Source organism: Cygnus olor, chromosome 15 (genome assembly GCF_009769625.2).
Source record: "Cygnus olor isolate bCygOlo1 chromosome 15, bCygOlo1.pri.v2, whole genome shotgun sequence".
Classification (NCBI taxonomy): domain Eukaryota; kingdom Metazoa; phylum Chordata; class Aves; order Anseriformes; family Anatidae; genus Cygnus; species Cygnus olor.
Window position 1 is genome coordinate 6,610,437 of NC_049183.1, and position 22,161 is coordinate 6,632,597.

A 22,161-nucleotide genomic window follows, 5' to 3' on the forward strand; every position below is an offset into this window, starting at 1 on the left:
CCCCGCGCGTGCGATGCGGGCCCCGCATTAAAGCTCCGCGCCTCGCTGCTCGCCTCCGCCTCCTTCTTCCGGCCGCGCGTCCCGGGGCGGGGCGGGGCGGGGCTGGTGCCGGGGTTCCGCCGGCAGCCGGGAAGCGGCGGAGGGGGAGGAAGGCGGAAGGAAGGGGCGGCGGGTGAGTGCGGGGAGCGAGCGTGTGTGTGTCCGTGCGTCTGTCCCGGGCAGGGCTGGGGGGGCTCTGGGGGGCCCCGGGGGGTGCTGCCGGAGGGGAGGCGGCGCCGCGGAGAGCTCGCAGCGGCCTGCCAGGGCCTGGGGTGGAGTGGAAGGTGGGTATCGCACGTAGGTAGCGATGGGGCGGGGGGGGAAGGGTCTTAGAGCGAAGGAGGGGAGGCTCAGTGCAGAGGTCAGGAGGAAACGCTTCTCCCGGGGGGCGGTGAGGCACTGGCACGGGTCCCCCAGAAGCTGGGGGTGCTCGAGGCCAGGCTGGATGGGCCCTGAGCACCCTGACCTGCTGGGAGGTGTGCCTGCCCGCCGCAGGGGGTGGGAGTTGGGTGAGCTTTGAGGCCCCTTCCAACCCAAACCGTTCCGTGGTGCAATCCCGTAAAGGTAGCACAAAGCCCCGCACCTGCCCACAGCTCAGCACACGCCTCCCGGCGTTATTCCAGTCCCCCGTGGATGTTTCTCTCCTCTGCAGACCACAAGCTCGGTGTGCAGGCATGAATTAGCACGTTCCTGGCAGAGATAAAAACGTTTCCGTGTCTCCAGCGGGGCTCTTCTCCCTTTTTTTCCCCCGTATTTTGGAAAGTGAAAACTCCTCGTAACTGCTGAGAGCCCTGGGCCGGGAGCAGAGGGGCGGCCCTGTGGGCCTGGAGCCAGCCGCCCCGACTGCCTGGCCCTGCTCGGGGCTGGCTGCCAGGCGTGCGGCTCCAACAGCCTGGCAGCGGGCTCGTCTCCCGTGAGAGTGAAAAAGGAAAAAAAAAACAAAAGGCAATTTCTGGGGGAGAAATGAGGGGTCTCTCCCGGAGACGGCCAGCAGTGACAGCAGCGGGTGGCAAAAGGCCATCGCTCGGTGCTGCCCTGAGCCGTGCTCGGCTGTGGCAGCAGGAAGGACCCCGTGGGTCCCAGTCTGTGACCTGTGCAGTAAGTGGAGATCTGTGGAACAAGCTCTTGACTTAAAAAATGTAATTCCGCTTTTTCTTTTTAATAAATATACATCAAACTACTGCAGCATCTTCTAAAGAGCTTTGATGCCCGGCAATCTGCCCAGAGGACCTCCTCTGTTCAGTCTCTGGCAGCAGGGAAGCCGCTGAGCTTCTGACGCGAGCTGGGAAGCCCTGTGGACGCGGTGGGGATGTGTCTGACGCCACAGGCTTGCACAGCTCGCTAATTAGTGCGCTTAGGGCTGACGCAAGGGGTCTGCAGCAATCAGTGAGGGTGAGTGGCTTTGATCCAGAGGTGCTTGTAGGTTCTGGGATGATAAATTGCCCATGTTTTTGTTGCTTGGTTATTATTACTGGCCTAACCTATAATCAGTTCCACGTAGCTTTGCAGCTTTAGTGCTGTTCCTTAGGTCTGTGTCTCAGGATTATGCTTTCCCCGTTGCCATCTTGGGAAAATACTGGCCTGTGCTTTGCTCTTGACTAACCTGATCAAGTTTCTCCACTTGAATGTGTGACTGCAGTGAAAACTGCCCTGAAAAATGTGACTTTTCTCCTACAAATGACTGGGGTATCACTTCCCGAGACTACGTTTGGTTGTGCTCCAGAGAAGTTTCCAATTCTCTTACCGTGACTGTTCTCTGGAGTTTGTTGTGGCTGTCATGGAGGGTGAAGCATGATTTAAGAAGCACCTGGTGTTAACAGAAGAAAACCAGCAGGAATGTGGGAAGGGAGGGAGGACAACTCTAGCAGCAGTGCAGCTGTTCCTGAGCCCTGAGGTCCCAGTTACAAACCACGGCCTTACAAAGGCTGCCGGGGTGGCAGAAGGAGCCGGAGGCGCCCCGCGGTGTCGGAAGGGGATGATCTGCCTGCAGCAGTTCTCCCTGCGAGCTGGTGGCTGGGACTTCATGTCGAGAGAGAGTTATGAGCTGCAGGTGACCCAGCAGAATGATAAGCTTATGTATGGAGTGCAGTCTGAGTGCATTTGGAGAGGAAAATCTCAGTCTGGGGAAATCTTAATTGTTTTTTTCTCTTGACTGGATCCCGGTGTAAGTAGGACTGCAGAAAAGGGAAAAAATTGGCACGTTTTGTCCTTAATTTCTTGATGTTGCAGTAGGTGACTGCCCAGCGAGCTCACTGCAGTGCTGCGCGGTGCCTCCCATCACGACCGCAGCCAGCTTTGGAAGACAACGCCGAGGAGAATGTTGCATCTTATGCAGAGCAACATTTGGAAGCTGTTTGGTCATCGTGGGTTACAGTGCGGGGTTTCAACAATTCCTGCTGGCACAAAAGAAACCTGTAAGGTGTTTTAAAGAACAGCACCACAGAAAGACAAAAAAACAAACGCTGTATTTGGGTTACTAAAATGGCCAGTCCTAATCTGACTTAATCACCCTGTGAAAAACGTAAACGTGTTGAACAGCAGATCTAGGTGTGATATATTGCTAGAAAATTTCCAGGAAGAACTGGCAGCTTGTGAGATTACTGTAATTAGGAATGTGTTTCGGTATTTTATGGGTGGAAAATGAGTTAAACCTTCCATCGCACTCATACTTAAATGATTTGTGTCACCAGTTATCGTACATCTGACTTGATGTGGTTCTCTGCACTTCTCGAGCAGCGCTAGCTCTCTGGTAGTGATAGTTTGTCCTTAGATTTAGGTGTAGCTTGGCATTGACCGCTTGCTGCACAAGTTTCACTGGTTTGGTTCAGATCAAATCTTCCAAGCTGTAGCTGTAGCTTCAGGAGAAGAGGAAAGTCAGTGTGCCACGAAGGTGAGTTACGCTGGGGGGCTGTGCTTGTCCTGAGAGCGGCGTCGTTGCCGTGGGACAAGAATGGGGACAGCAGGGACTGTCCTGAGCAGGGCCGGCCGGTGCTCGCTGTGCTGGTGTGGGGGAATGGCCTTCAGAGCTTGGGGACGGAAGTGGGCACCAGCGAAGGAGGTCGTGTGAGGTACAGAGCCCTCTGGGTACGTTGGTCGTGTGCAGTCCCTAATTGTTTCCTTTTCTAGGGAGTTTTTCCGATGGTTTCTCGCAGTGAGGCGTCCCGTGCCCCAGCAGAGAGCCGGTACTAGCCACGAGATGTAGCACAGGCAGCGTGTGTAAATAATGCAGTAGCGCGAGGTCGTGTCACAGCATATTTCATTGCAAGGTGCTCGGGTGCGTTAAAAGTCCCAGTGAGTTATGCTGTGTCCTCTACCAGAGGGAGACAAAATGTCGGCTGCTGGAGGACGGTAAATCTTCTGAAAGGCCCAGTATCATTTTCTGCTTGTCTCCAATTAAACTGATTACCGGAGTTCTTTGTTGTTCAAAGATCAGTCTGTTTCATGTGCTGCCAGCATGTACTTTGGCAACTGTGGGCAATGGGATTTCCTGCATTGTCTGAGTCTTTGCCATTGACCTTTGTGGTCGTTGTTCCAGCACTCCGTATCCTCTGGCAGGGGTGCGAAGGGCAGCGTTCAAATCCTGAAAGAAAAGAGAAAGGAGCCGCCTTAAAGGGACGGAGGGCTGTTTGTAATCGGTGGCTCCTAGGGTTGTTGCTGCAAAAGAAGGGGAATTGCTGGGGCTGTCAGTATAATTATCACTTTTTTTTAATTGTTCTCATCCCAGCCTAATGACGGTGGTGTCATTTATAGTGACTCAGAGAAATCCGCCGTCAGCGCGGCGTTAAGATGGTGCCCATTTGGGACTAGGGAGAGGAGCCCGGTTTCCGTTGTGCGCTGTTTTCAGGAAGAGTTGCAGGTGCTGGAAGCACTCGACTGTGTCCTAGAAGTTTCCTGGCTTCCCGCCCCGTGGCTGCTGTGTTTGGAGAGGCTGCTCGGGCTGCGCTCGAGCCCCAGCACAGCCGTCACCGTGGCGTTAGAGAGGGGCCGCCTCTCCCTGCCGGTGAGAGCAGGTATGTTGGTGCGGCACAAGCCATCTGGCTCACCACGGGAGAGGTCACGTCACCAATTCCTGCCTTCTTCCCCCATTACCGGGCCGGCAGAGGCTGTCGTTGCTCCGCTCCAGTAAATCATTTGCTCAGCATGTGACTGCGGCCTCGTACCTTGACCCTGCTCTCGAGGGCTGGCCTCTCCTCCTGAGGCAGAGCTGGCTCCCCGCTGTGCCAGCGAAGCAGTGCTCAGCTCGCTGCCACCGTGGCCAGGCCTGGGGGAGTCTGAATAAACAGCTCTTTCTTTTCTTCTCTCCGTTTGCAGTCTCCCACCGCTGTCGAGTGCCTGCCAAGTGCTGCAGTTGGTTCTGAAGCAGCCAGCCTCGTGGAGTTGTCTCAGGTGTTGCTGGTCGACTGACGGGAAGGGCAGATGGGGTCTTTAGAGTAAGGTCTCTGGAAGATGCAGCTTCTGCACTATTGATTTAATTGAATTTGCCTGGTATTGCGCAGCCTGAGTTAAATTGTCTGGAGCGAGATCTTGTACTCGATGTGCTGTCTCAGAATAAATGCCAGAGGGCTTAGGTTGAAGTGCTTCAGAGCTGCAGCCTTGTCCAGTAGGTGGCTGCCAGCCGTGTGCCGGGCTGTCCTGGTCACCAGTTGTGCTCGACCTTCTGCCTTGCTGTAGTTCTGTTCCCCTTACAGTTTGTCCCCCCTGCAGTGGGACTGGAACGCTCAGCCTGAAGCAATTGTGCCTTCGCTCCTTTGCTGTGCTGTCTCGCCGGACTTGCCGTCTTTACCTCTGAACATGCCCGGCTGGGCAGACAGCTCTCGTGTGGGAGCCACCCCTGCGAGGGGCTTCTTGGGGCTGCTCTTTGCTGCCCGGCTCTCCTCTGGGCTCCTCGCTGCGGCTCCTGGCCGCGGGGAGGCGAGATGTCAGCTGTGTGCGTGGCACCTGCATCGAGGAGCCTGCCCGCTCGGGCTCCTGTCGCTTTGAACCTAGCAATGAACTCGTGCATCAAACGTGAGGCGTGACGAGCCTCCTCGTTACGCGAGGTGAAGGCCCAAACGCTCTGCGTCGTGTGGTGGTGCTGAGTTTAAGTTACTTTCTGCTGGGGAAGTAAATCGCTCAGGCAGACAAGCCGGGCACGTGACTGGTGGGGCAGTGGAAAATTGGCTTGGTTGTCGTGTTTATTTGCTCTGATAAAACTTCTTATGACACCGTCATACAGCTTTTTCCAAGGCTACTGGAATGCGTTGTTGTTTCTTTCTTTCCTCCTGCTATTTTTTTTAAAGAAACACTAGAGAGAGGCCTGAAAACTACGTTTAGTTAGTTTTTATTATTATTATTATTGTGGGTAATGTTACAGACCTCTGTAACTGACTAGGTTTTCTTTTATTCCTGTTCAGAAGATAATTAGCAAAAAACCCTCTGGTACTGTAGCTGTAGCTCAAAGTATTCTGGCAGAGGCTGACAATTTGCTGCTTTGAAATTACCTCTGGAATGTAGGAGCTCCTTTGATTGCCAGAAGTTGATTGAAGTTGTTCATCTTGCCTGTCCTCCTCAGTCTTGTATTTGCCATTTTTCATTTACTGTGACCTCTTTTTTTTGAGCATTTGGGCTGACTGCAGATGGTCCGGGGCTGTGAATTCAGAACTCCTGACTCCTGCAGTAGAAAGTTGATGGGAAGGGTCCTGCTGGTTGCAGTTTCTGCACTTTGCTGTACTCGCTCCACCTCTGGAGTGGGAGGGAGGAGCCTGGCCCTATCCTGCAGAAAGAGCTTTTCAGTCAAGCTGAGGAAAAAGTGGTTTGATTATTTGTGGGAAGGGGAACCTGTCTTCCCCTAGTGCAGTTTCATTAATTATAGATTATGATTTATAGCAGGAGAAAAGAAAATAGCAGCTGTTAGCTCCTCTTCCATTCTGATGAAATCAAATTTGCCCAATTTTAGTCTGAATTTGTGCTTTTGTTATCCTCCAGAGAGGAAAGTAATTGTTCTCTTGCCTACTGTAGGGCTGGGTTGCAACACTTACCAAGTGGTTTCTCATCAGGGCTGGTGTTGAATAGCTTTGTTTTGCTCCTACGCAAAATATGTTGGTGTTTGTTTCTCTCCCCGGGAAGCTCATGTGCTCATTACACCAGGGAACATCTTTATGTTAGGAAATAAAGGTCACGAGTGTTTCCTTTCACCTCTCCAGCCAGGAGTCAGACTGAAATATGCAGGAGGTGGTGAGAAGTCTTTTCAGCAAAAGGAGCTTTTGGCGTGTTTTTCACGAGGCAGCCAGTCCGTTCAGCACAGAAGCCATCACCGCTTTTGTCCTTGCTCTGGGTCTCGCGGTGCTGATTTCCTGCTCTGGAGACCGAACTCTGCTATTTCGGGGTCCTGCTGCCTCTCCCCGTTGCTCTGGGTAGGAGACCTCCGGTAACCAGAGGTGCTTTATGTCTAGCTGTGTGACAGTGCACTGGCTTGCCACCTCCTGTTAAATGTTTCCAGTGTGAACATCAGGTAGTAACAAAATATTTTGTCATTTTTTTTCTATATTCCAGAATGTGTTTTACCTGCTCTTTCCATTGTTGCAGGTGAAGGGGGAGAAGGGTGTCTGAATACTTATGAGTGAGCTGCGATGGATAACAAAGACTCAGAAGCTGAGATCCACCCTCTGAAGACAGAGGATGTAAAAGCTCAAGAGAACCATGAAAACTTTGTTGAGAGAAGAATTATCAGCAAGCAGTCATCGCAACTGTCTCGGCTGTCCCGGTGGCGCACTGCTGCCTTCTTCATCTCGTTATTTCTGTGTCTGATAATTGTGTTTGCTTTCTCATTTATCATTCCTTGCCCAGAGAGGCCTGTTTCAGAAAGAACATGGTTCCGAAACTATGAAAATGCAGGTGAGCTTACTGTAGCAGAGTAAGTACTTACCAACAGTTCTGTTCCCTTACATGCTGCAGATTTGAACTGTAGCTCTCTACCTAAGCACAATCTGGAGCTGGGCCTGCAGGGGTGCTCCCCGTGGGAGCGAGAACTGTGAATACCTGACCTGGATAAGCAAAGGCCCGTCATAATTGGAGTGGCCTTCCAGGAGGTGCTTACAGGATCTAATGGAAAAATTAAATGCTGCTCTGAAGCACTAACAAGGTAGCAGACTGCTCTCCTTTGGAATAAAAGAAATAGGGAAGGGTATCTAGGAATAAATCTCTGTTGCAGTTGGGTTTATGAAGTGTTCCCTTGAAGTTGTGCCTAGGTTTGGGGACCATTAGGCATCTTTTCCCTGTCAGTATAACTTTCTAATTTTTCTCCGTGGCTAACAGGAAGGGGAGTAGAATAATTGCATCTTGCTTTTTTATTAACTGCACAAATTTATAGTTGTTTCAATTAGCTCTTTAACCTTCGTACTGCTCCTTGGTGACTGGGCGTTTGCTTCTGTCAGTGCTTTTCTTTAACCTTGTGTGTGGTGGTTGTATGCTGTTTATGCTATAAACACACTAGTGTTCACCAACAGGGACTGAACTTTGTGCTTTAATGCCTAAATCTAAAGTTCTGCTACTTTGAGCTAAAGAAGGGTGCTTTTAGCTGAGAGTGAGAAAGATGATATAGCTGGGGCTGGGTTTCATGATTTGTTTGTTTGTCTTTTTTATTTTGGGAATAGCAACCCCACACCAAGACCAGAGTTGTTCTTTGTTAAACATAGTTCAAATTCTGGATGCCTGGCTATAAAAAGAGACAAATCCTCTGAGGGATGGAAAAAAAATCCTTTGGCACTAACTTCCAGTCCTTAGTACTCACGTAGATGCCTTTTTTTAATACAAAAGCCAATTTGTCCTAATGTTGTGCTGTCAGAGATGGAGGCAGTGAGTAGGACTCTAGGAATTTGTGTTTTCCTCCAGCTAGCTGTGTTGTTGGTTGAGGCAATCCTCACTAGTGCCTGGCTTGTGATCTCTTTTACAGTGGCTTACCAGTTTCTTGCTATAGAAGATGTGAACGAGGACAAAGTGCAAGACGTCATCTTTGCTTTCAGAGCTAGCAACGGCAGTGGCAGCTCCAACCGTACCTGTTTGGACGAAGGTAGCCGATTCTGAAACAAAAGGCCTTGTAGTAAGGGCTGCTCCTTCTCTTTTAGTTGTAATCAGTGAGGCTGCTGTGGCAGGTGTCCTGAGGTGGGTGCTAGTGTTGGAGCAGCGCCCATCGTGTTGATTCTCCTCTGTGTCATGAAGTTTGAAGCAGTGTGTGCTTCTGTTAGAAGAGAAATGAAGATAAGGGCCTGGGAGGGAAAACGGGGTTAGCTGGGTGGGGAGAGGGAACGGGGCAAGGCACAGCACCCAGGTGGTGCAGGGCAGTGGAAGTAGGCACAGGCAGGAGTCCCTCTGATGCCTCTTCTCTTCAGGTCTCCCTTCTCCATGTGCCTTCGTTGCTGCCGTGTCTGGCACAAACGGCACAGTGCTGTGGGAGAAGCCTGCTGCCGAGGAGGTCGAGTGGATGGAGTGCGGCATCAGGCAGCTCGGGGAGGCTTCGGTCCCGGGTTGCCTCGTTGTGGGGAAGCCGGCGTCGCTGACCGCGCTCGGCCAGCAGACAGGTGAGTGGCAAGTGGGATAGCGCTGGGCACAGGGGACAGTGCTGCTGGCGCTCCTCACCTGGTGGCTGTCAGACCGTGGGAACGGGGGACATCAGCATGACATGACAAGACAGTACGTGGATGATGTGCAGAGCATTTATCATCTTGAAAACCTTGCCAGAGCCATTGGCTGGGCCTTTGAGAACTGCCTGTTCTCTCAGCCTGTCTGTTCCAGAGACTGGACTCTGTTGTGGTGTTTTGTGCCAGCTGCTGTATTATAAGAACAACTTTTCAACAACTTTTGAAACAGGAGAAGCGGTCACTAGCTGTGAATGTTACCTTTTGCTCTTGTGAGCTGGGCACAAACCCGTGATATTTCTCAGTCATTTGTGTGAGTGCTAGGAGTTCCTGCAGTGGCAAGAACTGTGGGAGTTTTAGGGATTTTAGATCTAAAGTCATCAAGGGGAGTATGTAGAAGTCTCAGTGGTCTGTTTCAGTAGTCTAGGGGTTTGCCTGATTTCCCTGGAAAGCCTTCTTCATTTCTGCACCTATAGATGGGGGTTTCTTCATTGTCTTGCCTAAAGGGGGAAGGGTGAGGGTAAAGAGTGCCTGAAGTTCTCTAGGAACAGGGCAGTGATCATCTGTTACGCCTTGAACCTTCCTCTCTGAGGAAGACTGAAATACATTTCCATTTTGGGGGTCACTGTTTCAAAGGTTATAAACAATGCATGTTCTCTCTTGGAAACATGCCTAGGATCCTCCCCTCTGTATCCAATAGTGCATCCCTTACACCCTGTTTTCCAAAAGCAGAGAGAGAGAAATAGCAAGAGAAAAAGCTGGAAAAAGGGATCTGAGGAAAAGCTGTTACAGCTTTTAATTTCCATTGTAGCTGGAATGAACAACACACACACAACTGGAAAGCTTCTGTACCAGCTGAGATACCTTAGCACCATTTCTTTCATCAACAGGCTTTAGCACGGGCTATTTATAGACATTAATGAAGTAGTTGCTTTTAGGTCAAAATGTAGATAGGTGACTGCTGAGCCAAAGCCACGTAACTGAAGGCAACCACAAAGAAATAGCACAAGCACGTAGAGAAACAACCAGGCTAAGCCACAAGTCACAGGAACAATGTGGTAGGGAAACATTCCACAGATAAATTAAAAGCAACGGATGAAAAATTGATCCCGATAGAAAGATGAATAACCCAGCGGTTGACATATTTGGTACCTTTTTGCTGTGGCTTTAAGTAGGTTAAAAGGGGTTTCCTAGTGCAGTTGACTTTTGCTATGGGTTAGGAGGGCAGATCGGAATAAAATATCGGGTTAAACCTATTTAAAGTGGCAAAGTCTGACTTTCATCATGTTGTACTAATAACAGTAGCCAGATTAATCTTTAGCTGTTAATGATTCATCATCATGGAGGATTGGTGAGATTCCAGGGATCTCTACCTTTAGTCTCTGCCTGTAGGATTTTTGATCTGAAGATGCAGATAGAGTTAGTGCTTTTCTGTCAATCCAAGTTGTATCAAATTTTGCTTTCTTCATTGCCAGAATAAGTGACCTGAGCAAACAAGAAGGAAAGCATAGGTATCGCATGCTTCTGTTTGTGTGGGACATTTAACATTCCTTCATGTGAAGATAAACAAGCCAGCTGGGACACAGGAGTTTAAGATTAGCTTTTTCAGGTCAAAGCAGAGGTCTGTGTAGCTGGGTATTCTGCCTCTGCCATGGCCAGAAGCAGCGTTCAAAGGAAGAGCATGGGAGTGTGTGGTGACCACTTCTGTCTTTACCTTGTCCTCTGGTAGCTTGCGCTGTGAACCCTGTGAGCAGTTCTGGTCCTCACTGATCTCCAAAGGGATGTGGCAGAAAGGGGACCGCTATGATCAGATGTCTGAAATTTCTTCCATGCAAGAAAGCACTAAATAAACCAGAAGTCTTCAGTCAATGTGTGACAGGCAGAAAGCTGTCTATAAAATTATGAGTGATATGTAAAAGAACAGGGAATGGTTCTTTCACATCACAGTTCTTTGCGCAGTGAACCAGCAATAGGTTCAGAAAACAACAACAACAAAAGGGACTAGTTCTGCACATGCACTATATGTTGAGGGCCAGGAACTTACAGGTGTTTAGTAAACATGTGGGCAGTGACATAGAAGAGTTTTAGCACTGCTCAGTACAAGACACCTGCCTTTGGCTCCGGTAGCCTGTGAGCTGCGGACTGTTACACTCGGGGGCAGCAGGGAGTTTGGTTCCTTGGAGTGAGAGCTGAACTCAGTCACTGACATTTTGAAGTCCTAATTTTATTATTCCTTCCAGACCAAAAACAGAACAAAACCCTTCACCCATATTGGATTTCTTGTCTAATTTCTATCTTGGTTTATGTTGCCATGCTTTTGCAATGATCTTGGACTCTGAGGAAGTATCGTAGCATTCCAGATGGCTGCCAGAATAGTCAGATCTCCTGTTAATAGAGCAAGGTGGGATTGGATTCACAGTTCATGCTCTTTGGGAATTGTGTTAGAGCATGAAAGGTTCTTAAGTTCTTTGTGTTAAAGCTGTCTCAGTTACCTGTATGTGTTTGTTAAATCAGACTTCTTTTTTTTTTCCAGAGAGTAAGAGACCTTCCTCCCAAATCATTTTCCCTGTCTAGCCAGCAAATAATAAAGAATTACGCATTGCAATATGGATTTCAGCAGCCTGATTTTACTGTTGCAGCTTTGGACTACGCTGAAGCCAGGATATATTTTTTTTAAAACTTAAGTTCTTCATAATTTGTCTGCTTGTTTTTTTCAGGGGTAAAATTCTTTGCCTTCACATGATTTCCTAGGGGCATTCTTCTGTTTCATATCTGTTGTCATAGTAACAAATCCAAGTATCTTTTTTTCAGTGTTTCAGTAAAAGCTTTGATGGAATCACACCGGCAATACAGCCTGCCTTAAATTATTGCAGACAGCGTAGGGTAGTAATTCCTTGTCTTTCAGTACAACTGCCTTCATGACAAAGAACATGATTACTTTGCATTCCTGAACTGCTGATGGCTGTGTAGGATACTGTTTAAAGGGGAGGGTAAGCATTTCCCCTCTGAGCACCTAGATAGACACTTAAGTCTTCCTTAAAAAGAAAGGAAAAAAAACACCACCAATCTCCTCTCTCAGCAAACTGTGCTGCAAATTCTCCTGGTGGTGTCTGGAAAGTCACCAGCAGCCCTGGGCAGAGTGTATCTGAGTGAAGCCAAAGCTCTGACACCTACATTTGCAAGCAAATGAAAAACAAAATTGTCTGAAGTGCTGTGGGCCTTCTTCAAACACGGGAGAGAGGAGGGATGTAAACTGAGCTGTGAGGGGTCATGTTGGCCTGGAAGTTCTGCAGGAGTTAAGTCGCAGGAAAACGCGTTGTCGGGAGTAGCTGTAACACTGTGATCAGAATTCAGCTTCTTTATGATTTTAAAATGCCTGCACAAATTTAAATACAGAACAACAAGATTTTGGCTTGCTAAAAGGAAAGGGTTCTCCACGGCATGAACATACCGGAAAGCTTGTTAAGGTAACACACAAAAAAGCCAGCTGTTCTTTGTGCCTTGCTGATTGACTTGTGCCTAGCACATTAGCCTGCCTTTGTGCAGGCAGCTGGAGTTACTTTCCACTATGAGCTGAAATTGTGGATACAGGGACTCATTGGAAATGCAGAAATGCAAAAATACCCCATGATGAGCATAAATGTGGTTGCCTTGTGGTGCTGATGGGCTGTAAATGGTTGCTCGATGCAAGGAGGAGCAAGGGTGTTTTAATGCCTTTCAACCTAAAGTGCATTTTAGTGAACATTTCCCAATGACTCTGTCTTCTAGGGGAAGTTCAGTGGAGACAGTCAAATGACTTTGGAGCTAATTATACTGTGCTGACTCCCTTGTCAGTGATTCCAGATGTGGATAGTGATGGAGTTCAGGACCTGATAATCTTTATTGCTACAGGAGATAAGGTATGTCACTCTAAAGCTATGATAAACCCTGTGACCAGACCACAGGGCATGGCAGGAATGCTATTTATTTCAGTCTTGTAGCCTAAGAGGAAGTGCCCAGAGGCCTCTGATATCTGTGAGTTTGGGGAAGGTTCTTTCCCACCCTGCAGAGATGTACTCTCAAATCCATGCAAGTGTTTTATGGCTTTAAAAAAAAAATAAACAAAACAAAAGAACAGCCAGGAACCCCTCTCCCTTTTCAGTCTGTGCTCTTCACTGCATGTTCTTAGGCTGTATGTGGAGGAGCGTGCCTAGGCAAGATAAGGTTGCAGTTTTCTGGGACAATGCTCGGAGAAGTGGAAGTGAACAAACCCTGACAGGTTTGGCTCTTAGATCAAAGTACATCTGACAGCCAGTGCTTCTGTACTGCCAGTGGTCTTTCTGATACTTTATGAGTCTGTGCTTATGGTGTTGCTTTGCACTGTTCTCTTCCAGGTGTCACTGCGCTGGTTAATTCTGACGGGTTCATTCAGTGAAATAGTTCTAATTGCCTTAAGTCTGTTCCAATATTGCATTTTCCCATTTCTTAGAGGGGAAAAGTCATGTAGCTTAAAAATATTTTTATCATAATCCATCTGTATTCATGACTGAGTGATGCTCATCATCTGTATGCGCAATCAGTCCTGTTTAAACCATGCAGAAGTTATGGTTCCCTCCAAGTCTGAGGGGAGGAGCGGGAGCCCTGTCTCCTCATACCAGAGCACTCTATAAGCAGATTGGGTTTTGCTGTCTGAGGCATTGTTGCTGCCAGAGTCATCAGAAATTCTATCCTCTCTGACTCCTACATTTCTCTTCTGTTTTCTTTCCTTGCTGCTTTTGCTATTCCAGTTATCTCAAGTCCTTTTAGTTTTTGTTGTTTTTTTTAATCTTAGCCAGTCAAGGAATGGTTGAATGTAGTCTCTGTTCTGCTAAACTGCCATATGATTTATTTTCCATTTAACCTCTCTAGCTATCTTGGTATGAAACCCCTCCTTCCCTCTGGACTTGGCAAGTATTCTGTCAACTTAAGTAAAAGTACATTGTGTTTTGAGAAATTGCAGAAATGGTGGGAAGCTTGAGTGGAGCTCTGGAGCTGGAAAAAGGCAGTCCCTTTGGAAGGGAGATTCAGAACTTCAGTAAATTAGCTTTGTTGCTAACAAGGGCTGAAGCTGAACATGACGTTATGCTGCAGTTTCCTGAAATGGCAGGGCTTTGAGCAGTCTGCGGGGAGGGTTCTGTGTGCTTGGATAGTAGGGGGTTTAGATGGCATTTTTTTCTGAGTCTTAGTGACCCCTACCTGCTGCAAGCTTCAGCACAGATACATCCTGGAAAACAAGACATTTTTCGGGATACATCACCTGTAGCACCTCACGGGAGGCGTTAGGCAATGCAGTGAGTAAGGTGCTGTGTGTTCTCACTGGCTATATGGCTACCACTGGCTGTTTCTGTCCCTGGGGCAGCTGCTGCACCAGTGCTTGCGAGTAAAGGTGAAGCAGTTCATCAGGCGCTGGTGTGCGTCTCCTCCCAGTGCGGGAGGCTGGGATCAGCTGGTGGATGTGTTGCACTCTCCCCTCAGCTGCCTGCTTCATTCTCCCCAGCAAGCTCTATCCCTTATTTGCCTACCAGGCTCTCCAGATTGACTTCAAGAGCAGCAGACTTTCTTTTTCTTCCCTGTTTGTCCCGCCCAAGGAGGAGGAAGGAAGGTCTCTGTTCTTGTCTGACTTGGCATCTCTGCTGGATGCTGCTTCTCAGTCCTAGCGTGCGCTGCTCCCCCCAGACCATGCCTCTTGCCCAGTCGTTTGAATTCGATCCTGTCTTTATCCTTTATTCTCTTGGGTGAAATATTTTGAGTGGATTCTGTTGCTCTGGTACCTGCACTAAGAGTGTAAAGAATCCTGGCATCTTTTTTATCCCTATGGACTCAATGTCAGCTGTAGGAGGAGTAGATTAGGGCACTGAAAGTATTTATATTTAGCAGAGCTGTGTTCCCTGGGCCTTGTCAAGCCTGCAAGGAGAGAAAAAGCTGTGCTAGCTGTTCTGCCAGCACAGTGCTTCCTGCAGGTGATGTCAGGTACTACGGGAAGCCACTACATGAGAACACTCGAGTTGGAGTGAAGCAGCTGTAACTTTTCTTTTTTAATCCCGTTGCTGTGTAGATTAAGACCTTCATCCATTCAGGAAGAAATGGCAAAGAGATCGGCTCCACTGAAAGTCTGAACATGGGTGGGAAGGCTCGTTATATCAATCTGAACCTGGGCTCCTCCTCCTACTTCCTTTTCTATACAGGTACAGCCCTGTTCAGGACTTGAGTTGGAAAGAATGATTGTAACTGTGAAATAAGTGTTACTAAAGAGTTGTTGGAAAGAGTGTTTTACATTCTCAAAAGCTGTGTCATGGTTCCACCTGGTGAAAGAGCTATTTGAGGCCAAAAGAAGGTGGGACCTTGCTGAAACTGAGGATTGGTACATACTGTAGTAATCTTATTTGAAAAAACGTTGAGAATGTAAGTTTTAAGCAGCCATTTAAATAGCAAGTGATTATTGTGGAATGCTTGGATTATGAACAGATAAGTTGCTAAAAGCATTCAAAAAGGCAGGCTTGAGTCTCAAAATATTGCTAAAAATACAGTTCATTCATCTGCCAGATTCGTTTCAGACATTATCTGGAAATTTGTGGAGTTCAGAGCAAGTGCAGGATAACTTACCTCCCTCATTTTTTGCTTTTTTTGCACAGCCAACTCTGTCTATGCATATTCCCTGAAAGATCTCTACAGTGCAGCAACTGGGATGGACAATAAGCTTCCCAGCCTTGAGCAAGATCCTCAGTGGGAGAAGAACATTGACCCAACCACACACCGCTTCTCCCTTCCCAGGCATGGTGTCACGTCTTGGTTGCTGGTGGTTTGGAGGGCACTGATGTTCCTGACAGGACGGATTGTTCTGCCATTGTTCTCTCCTGGCTATGCGATTTGGCCTAAGAGCACATCTAGACCTTGGGAGAGAGCTGGCGTTGATAGTCTTGTCAGGGTTTCACAGTAAAGGAGGGAAAGCACGTTGTGATTTTGTATTTGCATGCAAGTGGAGCATAACTTGTACCTCAGACAACTAATTCAGTGTGTGGCAACTGCAGAGCCTGGTGCTTCACCTCCCAGCCCTGCTTGTCTTCCCTGCCTGTTAGGATGAAACTCTGACTTTTTATTATGCAGGGAAACAGAAGAAAAAAAAAACACAAAATGAAACAACAACAGCAACAACAAAACCATCCCCAATCTAGAAAGCGTAATCAATTCTCTGTTCTTGTTTAGCTCTGGAGACATTCGTTACCTTGCAAAAATTCCCGGGGCATCACGGGAGAACATCCTGGTTGTAAACTCGGAGACGGCTATGCTGATCAATCCACAGAATCTTCAGACTTTGTGGACCCTCAATGTGTCCCATGTTATGAGGTAATGTTGCCTACACGGATCGTGTGTAGCATTTTCAGGTTCCCAGCAGCAGTGGTCCTGGCAGATGCTATTTTTTTCATTTGAAACATAAAAGCCTGCAGTGTTGTAGCAGTTGAGTCTCGTACAGGGGAGTTGCTGGGAGGCTGCTCCGAAAGACGAGGGTATGCACAAGCCGTCAGGTTGTATTATGATCTGTCCATTCTTTTCCTTTCTCAGTGAGCCACTGCTTGGTTACTACAAACCTGATGTTCTTGGTGTTGTCCTTGAGAGTGAGATCGGGCCCAGCAGGAAGAAGGTTTGAAAGCTCTTCCTTTTAACTTCCCTTTTCTCTGCATGTCTCAGCTCAAGCAGGCATTGAGCTGAGGGCAGCTGGTACAATGTGCTGCCTCCAGCTGATTTTAGAAGGCTTTTAGCTGGAAAAAGATCTCTTTTAAGAAGCTACTGAAGCCAGCCCAGGCACTTTCTCTTCTCAGCAAGTGACTTTGATGACAGAGCTTTGAACTCCTTGAAATAGCTTGAAAAAGTTGAGACTTTACTCTAACATGGTCCACCCAAGGTCTCACAGCTCTGTGATCAAGTGGAATCTCAGCTTCAAGTATTTCCTCATCTTCCTGTGTGTCAGATGCTTGCTCCCATAGACAGTATGAGGTAGAGACAGCTGACTTGGCCTCTTCTTCATGGCTCATAGAGCTCTTTGATCCGAGTTCCTTTTCTTTCTTTCCTGCTAGGTTATGATTGTTGAGGGTGGATCTGGAGCAGTCCAGTGGGACCTGAAGCTGAACTCTAAAGCAGAGAGCCCGGGGCCAGCCACACTTTCTACTGCTGATCACAGGTCCACCTTCCTCATCTGGGGTGAATACAAGGTAGCAGGAAATGAAACGGTGGGTAGTGCTGCTGGATGGCTGACGTTTTCTAAACTTTGGGTCAGAATTGTCTGGAGCCACCCCCTTTACCCAGTGCTGACATTCAGATCTGTAGGTTCTACTAACACTGCAGCATTCTGCACAGGGTGTGGAGTACCCACATGTCTCTGACCAGTCCGGTCTGCTTGCAGCATACAGACCTCTGCCTGTGGTCTGGTCTGTAGTAGGTCCTTACCATGTCCGTAGCAGTGTCCCTGCTCACGGCTGGTGGTGGCGCCAGCGGCTTTTGTCATCCTCAGCCTGGCTACGTAGAGAGAAGGAACGTAGTGGCTATATGAACAAAGTAACTGGATTGCCCAGAGCCTTGCCTTGGTGTGGTACTGCAGGTGAGTTGAGAGGCTGCTGGCTTGGTACCCCTGAGACTGCTGCTGTTTGGTCTGGACCTTCTGCAGCAGTACTGCAGACTGTGATCTCCCATGGCCACGTGAGCATCCTCTCTGTGCTCCAAGGCAGTCTGCAGCGGCCCTGATACGCAGCTCAGCTATGGAGCAGCGGCTGGCAGTGTCAGTGACAGTTTGTGTTGGAGGGTGCCTGAACACCAGCTGAGTTTTCTGTGCTTTCCTTGCTAAGTCTACTAGCCCGAGGGCAAAATCTGTCTCCTGCACATAGCAAACAGGCCTGCTATTTGCAGGAAGGTTGGGCTGGGGAGGAGGGCACCAAGCGGTAAGTAAAATCCCATCCCTGGTGCTGGTGGCATCAAACAGGATGAATTGGCTAGACGTAGACAAGTATTTGGCTGGATGTACTCCGTCGAGCATGAAGTAATAGCTGAGCCTGGTCTCTGGGATAACGTGTGTGACTGTGTTCTGATAGTGTCCTGTTGGTTACAGGGATCCACAGCTCCTCAGCAGAAGCTGTATCTTTTCCATCCTTCCTACACTAACGTCCTGTTGGAGCTCCGCAATAACACAGACCAGATAATTGCGTTCAATGGTAAGTCCTGGCCTTGCAGCCCTCCAGCAAGGAGGTGCAGGAGGACACCGACTTCTGGTACCTCCTGGGCTGCCTGAGTGCGTGGTGGTGGGCTTGTGGACGGCCTGAATGGAGACCTGAGGCCGGGCTGTTCCCTCTGCTCTGTGTTACAGCCACACTATTTGAGCGGAGCCGTCATGCCTGCTATGTGCTGTTGACGGGGCCTCAACCCAGCGAGGAGCCAGGGTTGGTATCTCTGATGAAGCGCAAGCTGAAGGAGGATGTCTCTGAGAGCAAGGTGATCTGGCTGAGCCAGGTGGCTGTGGACAGTGAGCAGTACATCCGGGACCGCCTCTACAGGATGCGATTCCACAGCCGAGTGTGAGTTTGCTGAGAGAGCAGGAGAGGCTGCTCTGGCCCCTCTCCTCTGCAGCAGTGCACTTAACAAACCCAGATCACGGATTCAAATGGGAAGCTGCCTTTCTCGATCTGCAAACCAAAGTGCGGCTGGCAGGGAAGCTCCCCCAGTGCCTGGGTATGCCCAGGCTGTGGGAGCAGCTGCCGGTGCATCCATTGTCAGAGCTGATGGGACTTCAGTGCTTGGCCACCACTGAAGTGTCGTGAGCTCAGGGATGAGGGCTTTCCCCTTGGTCCTTCTGTGCCCGCAGAACTGTGCTGACTCGGCCTGTATCTAGAGGAAAACATGCTCGCTGGGGATGCCTGAGCTGATTATTTCTTGGGTGCTTGCATGAGAAGTGGAGCTTTGGTGTGTGGTGTTAGATTTCCTTTCTGAGTCAGCTCTCCTGGCTGCAGGAGAGGTGCTTGACTGCAGATTCATTTGCAATCGCCCTCTCCTGAATATGGGCCCCCCCTTCAGTAATGGGTATGTGTAGTGCTAGACCCCAGCCGTGGCTGATGACTTGGCTAGGTCTTACCTGTGCCAGCAGAGCACAGATTAAAGTTTCATTCTGTTTAGAAAATGACCTTTTCACCTAAGAATAGCCCCATGTACCCCACCGTGCAGTCACAAGCCTATCCATGTCTTCTGTGCTGCTTCCTTTCCTGCCGGGCTGTACAGCACTGGTGACACCGACAGGGAGCTGGTCTCCCACCTGATCCATACATCAGCATTCCCCCAGACCCCCTTGTGATTGTAGGCAATACAAAAACATGAGGCTTGCTGGTCCCTTCAGGTGTGGACACCACCTCTCCTCTTGGTTTTGAGGTGCCAGGGGATCTAGGACACTTATTAGAGTAGAATTGCACTTTAACCTTTCCTGGGAGCTTGGCCTGCTGCTCCTGGGAGCTCTCTGTACTCCAGGGGCAGTGCCAGCTGTCCTAAAAATACTAATTTGGTCTTGCAGCTACTGAGGAGTCTTTTCCAAGTTCTGACCCCTCTGCCAGGAGGCGGGCAAGCTGCAAGACAGATGTAAGCCACTCAGCGACAACACAAGCTGTATTCACAGCACAGCTCCAAGGAGAGCTCTGCGCTGCCTTCCTGCCCCTCAGATTGAAGTGGTGCTGGGGGAGGATCTCCAGGTGTTGTTTTCTCTGAAGGTGCAGCCTGGCGGCCCGAGAGAGTGGGTCTTGCTGGCTGGGACGGGTTGCTGTGTGAAGGTGATGTCTCCCCTGGAGACGTCTTGAGTGTGATGTTGTTTGCTCTGCCCTGTTCCTGGTGGGCACCGGTGCAGGCTGTAGGAACGATGTGCAAAAAGCCTGGAAAACAGTTTGCGTAGGCTGCTCAGTCCTGAAAGCTGCTGTCCCCACACCAGCTGCGCTGAGACACAGCCGCTGTTCGCACACTGCTGGGCATCCCTTTGGCTGGTGAGAGGAAGGTGGACAGAAAACACAGCTGAACATGGTGGAGCGTGCATCCTAAAAAACCTCTCAGGTTTTGTGGTGCTGGAGGGGGGTTAGCCGGGGCCTTCCTCCCTCATGGAGTCTCAGCTTGGGGCACCTGTAGGCGTACTGTAGGGTGAGCAACTTGAGACAGAACTTGAGAACTTGTGTAGGTCCAGGAATCAGTTCTCTCGGGGCAGCCACTGAGATTTCCCGTGCTGCAGGGCAGCTCCGGGCGCAGGCAGCTGGGGTCACGCGGAACTGTGCGTGCAGCTGCGGCTCTCCCAGCCTTGCAGGAAAATGAGCTGCAGCGTCTGCTGCTGCGGCACCTGTGGTCTGGCCACACACCTCCCCGCTGCTGCCCCGCGGCCTGTAGCTGCAGAACGGGTGCGCTTGCACCCTCTGCCCGCGGCCCGTCGCTCAGGCAGTCAGAGCTGTGCAGGATGGGTGCCCGGTGGCCTGGATCTGTGTGGTCGGCGCAGATTGCATCCCGCTGAGGTTCCCGGGGCAGCGAGCATGCCCAGGCTTTATTCTCGCCATAACCACGCTGGCTCTCTTCCTCCTCAGATCCCTGCGCAGGCCTGACCTTCTTGGTAGGCACACTGAATGTTCTCCTTCAATAGTGCCGGGTTTTCAGCTCTGGGGGGGCTTTTCTGGCTTTAAGTTGTCCGTTCATGTTTCCAAATACTTTGGAGATCCAGAATTCCCTGTGGCAGCTCAACTAAAAGCATCAGTGCCAAACCAGCACCTTCTTAACAAAACAAGTCCTTTTTGCAGCTTCTTTCCCTGTGTAATTGTTTTTTGCAGTATTTAATGAATGACTTTGTGCCTTGATTCAATAACTCAGATGGGTGATGATGGCATTATATCACTGTGTTATGCGTTAGTGTGTTTTTTAACACTACGACCGTTTGGATTGGTTCTTTAACTTATTGCAAATTGTGCTGTATAGGACTTGGTCTAACTGTAATGGTTTCAATAAATCCTCTTTTGCATTGTTTGTAAATGGTGCCATGCTTTTTTTGTGGCTGCTACCAAACAGCTGAAGTTATACAAGAATTCAGAATTTTGGCAGCCCTTTGTGTGGCTTCCCAAGGGCAGAAAAAACCCTTTTGGGGAGGGATCCAAGTGTCCTGGTGATGCTTGCAGCTTGTCTTTGGCTCTTTGGCAGTAGGTGCCCACCTCTCCCCTTTGTTATGGTGGTCATGCTCGCCCTGGACAAGGCTTAAACCTTGGGAGGCAACTGGAATGTGACAGACCTGCCAGCTGAGCTGGTGCTGGGCCAGGGGTGTTCAGTGATAGCGAAGCGTAACGGGAAGCAGCTCGTTTTCCCTTCTGGAAGAGGCTGGGCACCGTGCTGCTAGAAAAAAGGGGTGCTTGGCCCCTGTGGCTGCTCTGTGGAGGGGTTTGTGCAAACTTGTCTCTGGCTGCCTCTGCAGTGAGCACCTCTGGGGTGGCATTGCTGTGTGGGCAGGGGTCTGCACAGCCCCTCGGGTGCCTGACCCTGCGAGAGGCTGGAGTTAGATAACAGGGCTGGGCCAGCCCATCCCTTCCCCCTGCCTGGGGCTCGGTGACCTGGTTTTACACCCGAGATTCCTGCTGCAGTCCATCAGCATGAAAATCTCACTCCAGGGCTTGGATTTGGATCAAGCCAAAGGGAGCCGTGTGGCACGCGGTGTCTCCTGGAGCGTGGGACCATCTGTCACTGCCCCGTGGCTGCCCGCGCCAAGGTCCCAAACTCAATCCTGGCACCGAAGCTCCTGCAGCTTCCCCAGCACCTCGCCCCAGGGCTGCTCTCGTATGTCCCAGCACTGAGCCGAGCTACGGCCAGCCCCTCCGTTCTGGGGCTCCTGAGATCTGTGGCAGGAAGGGATGCCGTGATCCCAAGCATCCGCAGGGTTTCTTGTTGGCCGCAGCGCAGCGGGCTGGCACTGCTTGGCCCTTGGTGGGCTGGGGACATCCCCAGCCGGCCCTGCTGTGCGGGCGCCGAGTGCGTGCGGGCTGGACTTGGCGCCAAGGCTGAGCGCCAGGGGCCGTGAGCCCCCCCTCCTGTTTATATAATGGCCAGTATTAATCCCCCGCAGCTGGGGCTCGGATCTGGGAAAGAGAATAATCCTGCGTGAGATCCTCGGCCTCTGCTTGGATTAACGGGCGGAGAGCAGCTCAGCTGCCAGCCGTGGGGCCTTCACAGCCCCTGTTTGCTGCCCGGCGGCATCTTGCTGCGCCCCTGGCTCAGCTCCAAGGCTGTTGGTTTGGTCCTCCCTGCGCTGCCCATGGGTACACGCGGAGCTGCAGGGGGGCCCAGTGCCCCATGTGCCAGCTCAGCCATGCCTGGGGGGGGGGGGGGCGCTGCATGCGGGATCCACTGGGGTGGGATGTGGGCATATGTGTGCGCCTGGGGGGCTGCTCCCCACCCCTGCCCCCTTGCTGCAGGCAGGGCAGCGGGCTGCTGCCAGCCCACCGGGGGCAGATCT

At 50.2% G+C, this 22,161-nt stretch overlaps 1 protein-coding gene across 6 annotated transcripts; it reads left to right on the forward strand.

Moving 5' to 3' along the window:
• The first annotated feature begins 130 nt into the window (after positions 1-130).
• On the forward strand, positions 131-20,687 carry FAM234A (family with sequence similarity 234 member A). Of its 6 annotated transcripts, none has more exons than XM_040574922.1 (14): positions 997-3,387; positions 3,764-4,049; positions 4,351-4,474; positions 6,604-6,912; positions 7,970-8,086; positions 8,406-8,594; positions 12,420-12,550; positions 14,725-14,854; positions 15,302-15,440; positions 15,873-16,013; positions 16,230-16,308; positions 16,742-16,894; positions 17,767-17,869; positions 18,022-20,687. In XM_040574922.1, exons 4-14 carry the CDS (start codon positions 6,648-6,650, stop codon positions 18,231-18,233), a joined length of 1,659 nt encoding a protein of 552 aa, XP_040430856.1. In that variant the 5' UTR covers positions 997-3,387; positions 3,764-4,049; positions 4,351-4,474; positions 6,604-6,647; the 3' UTR covers positions 18,234-20,687. The 6 variants fall into 6 exon arrangements, with proteins under 6 accessions (XP_040430853.1, XP_040430856.1, XP_040430857.1 ...); XM_040574923.1 differs by having other exon boundaries at positions 997-2,929; positions 3,166-4,049; XM_040574920.1 differs by having other exon boundaries at positions 997-4,049; positions 4,351-4,469.
• The last annotated feature ends 1,474 nt before the right edge of the window (positions 20,688-22,161 follow it).

Bases quoted from the DNA above. Each gene is read 5' to 3' on its own strand.
- FAM234A (XM_040574919.1), top strand. From the start codon at position 6,648: ATGGATAACAAAGACTCAGAAGCTGAGATCCACCCTCTGAAGACAGAG. The intron at 16,895-17,766 runs GTGGGTAGTGCT...TGTTGGTTACAG, and splicing joins AGGTAGCAGGAAATGAAACG to GGATCCACAGCTCCTCAGCA. The intron at 17,870-18,021 runs GTAAGTCCTGGC...TCTGTGTTACAG, and splicing joins CCAGATAATTGCGTTCAATG to CCACACTATTTGAGCGGAGC.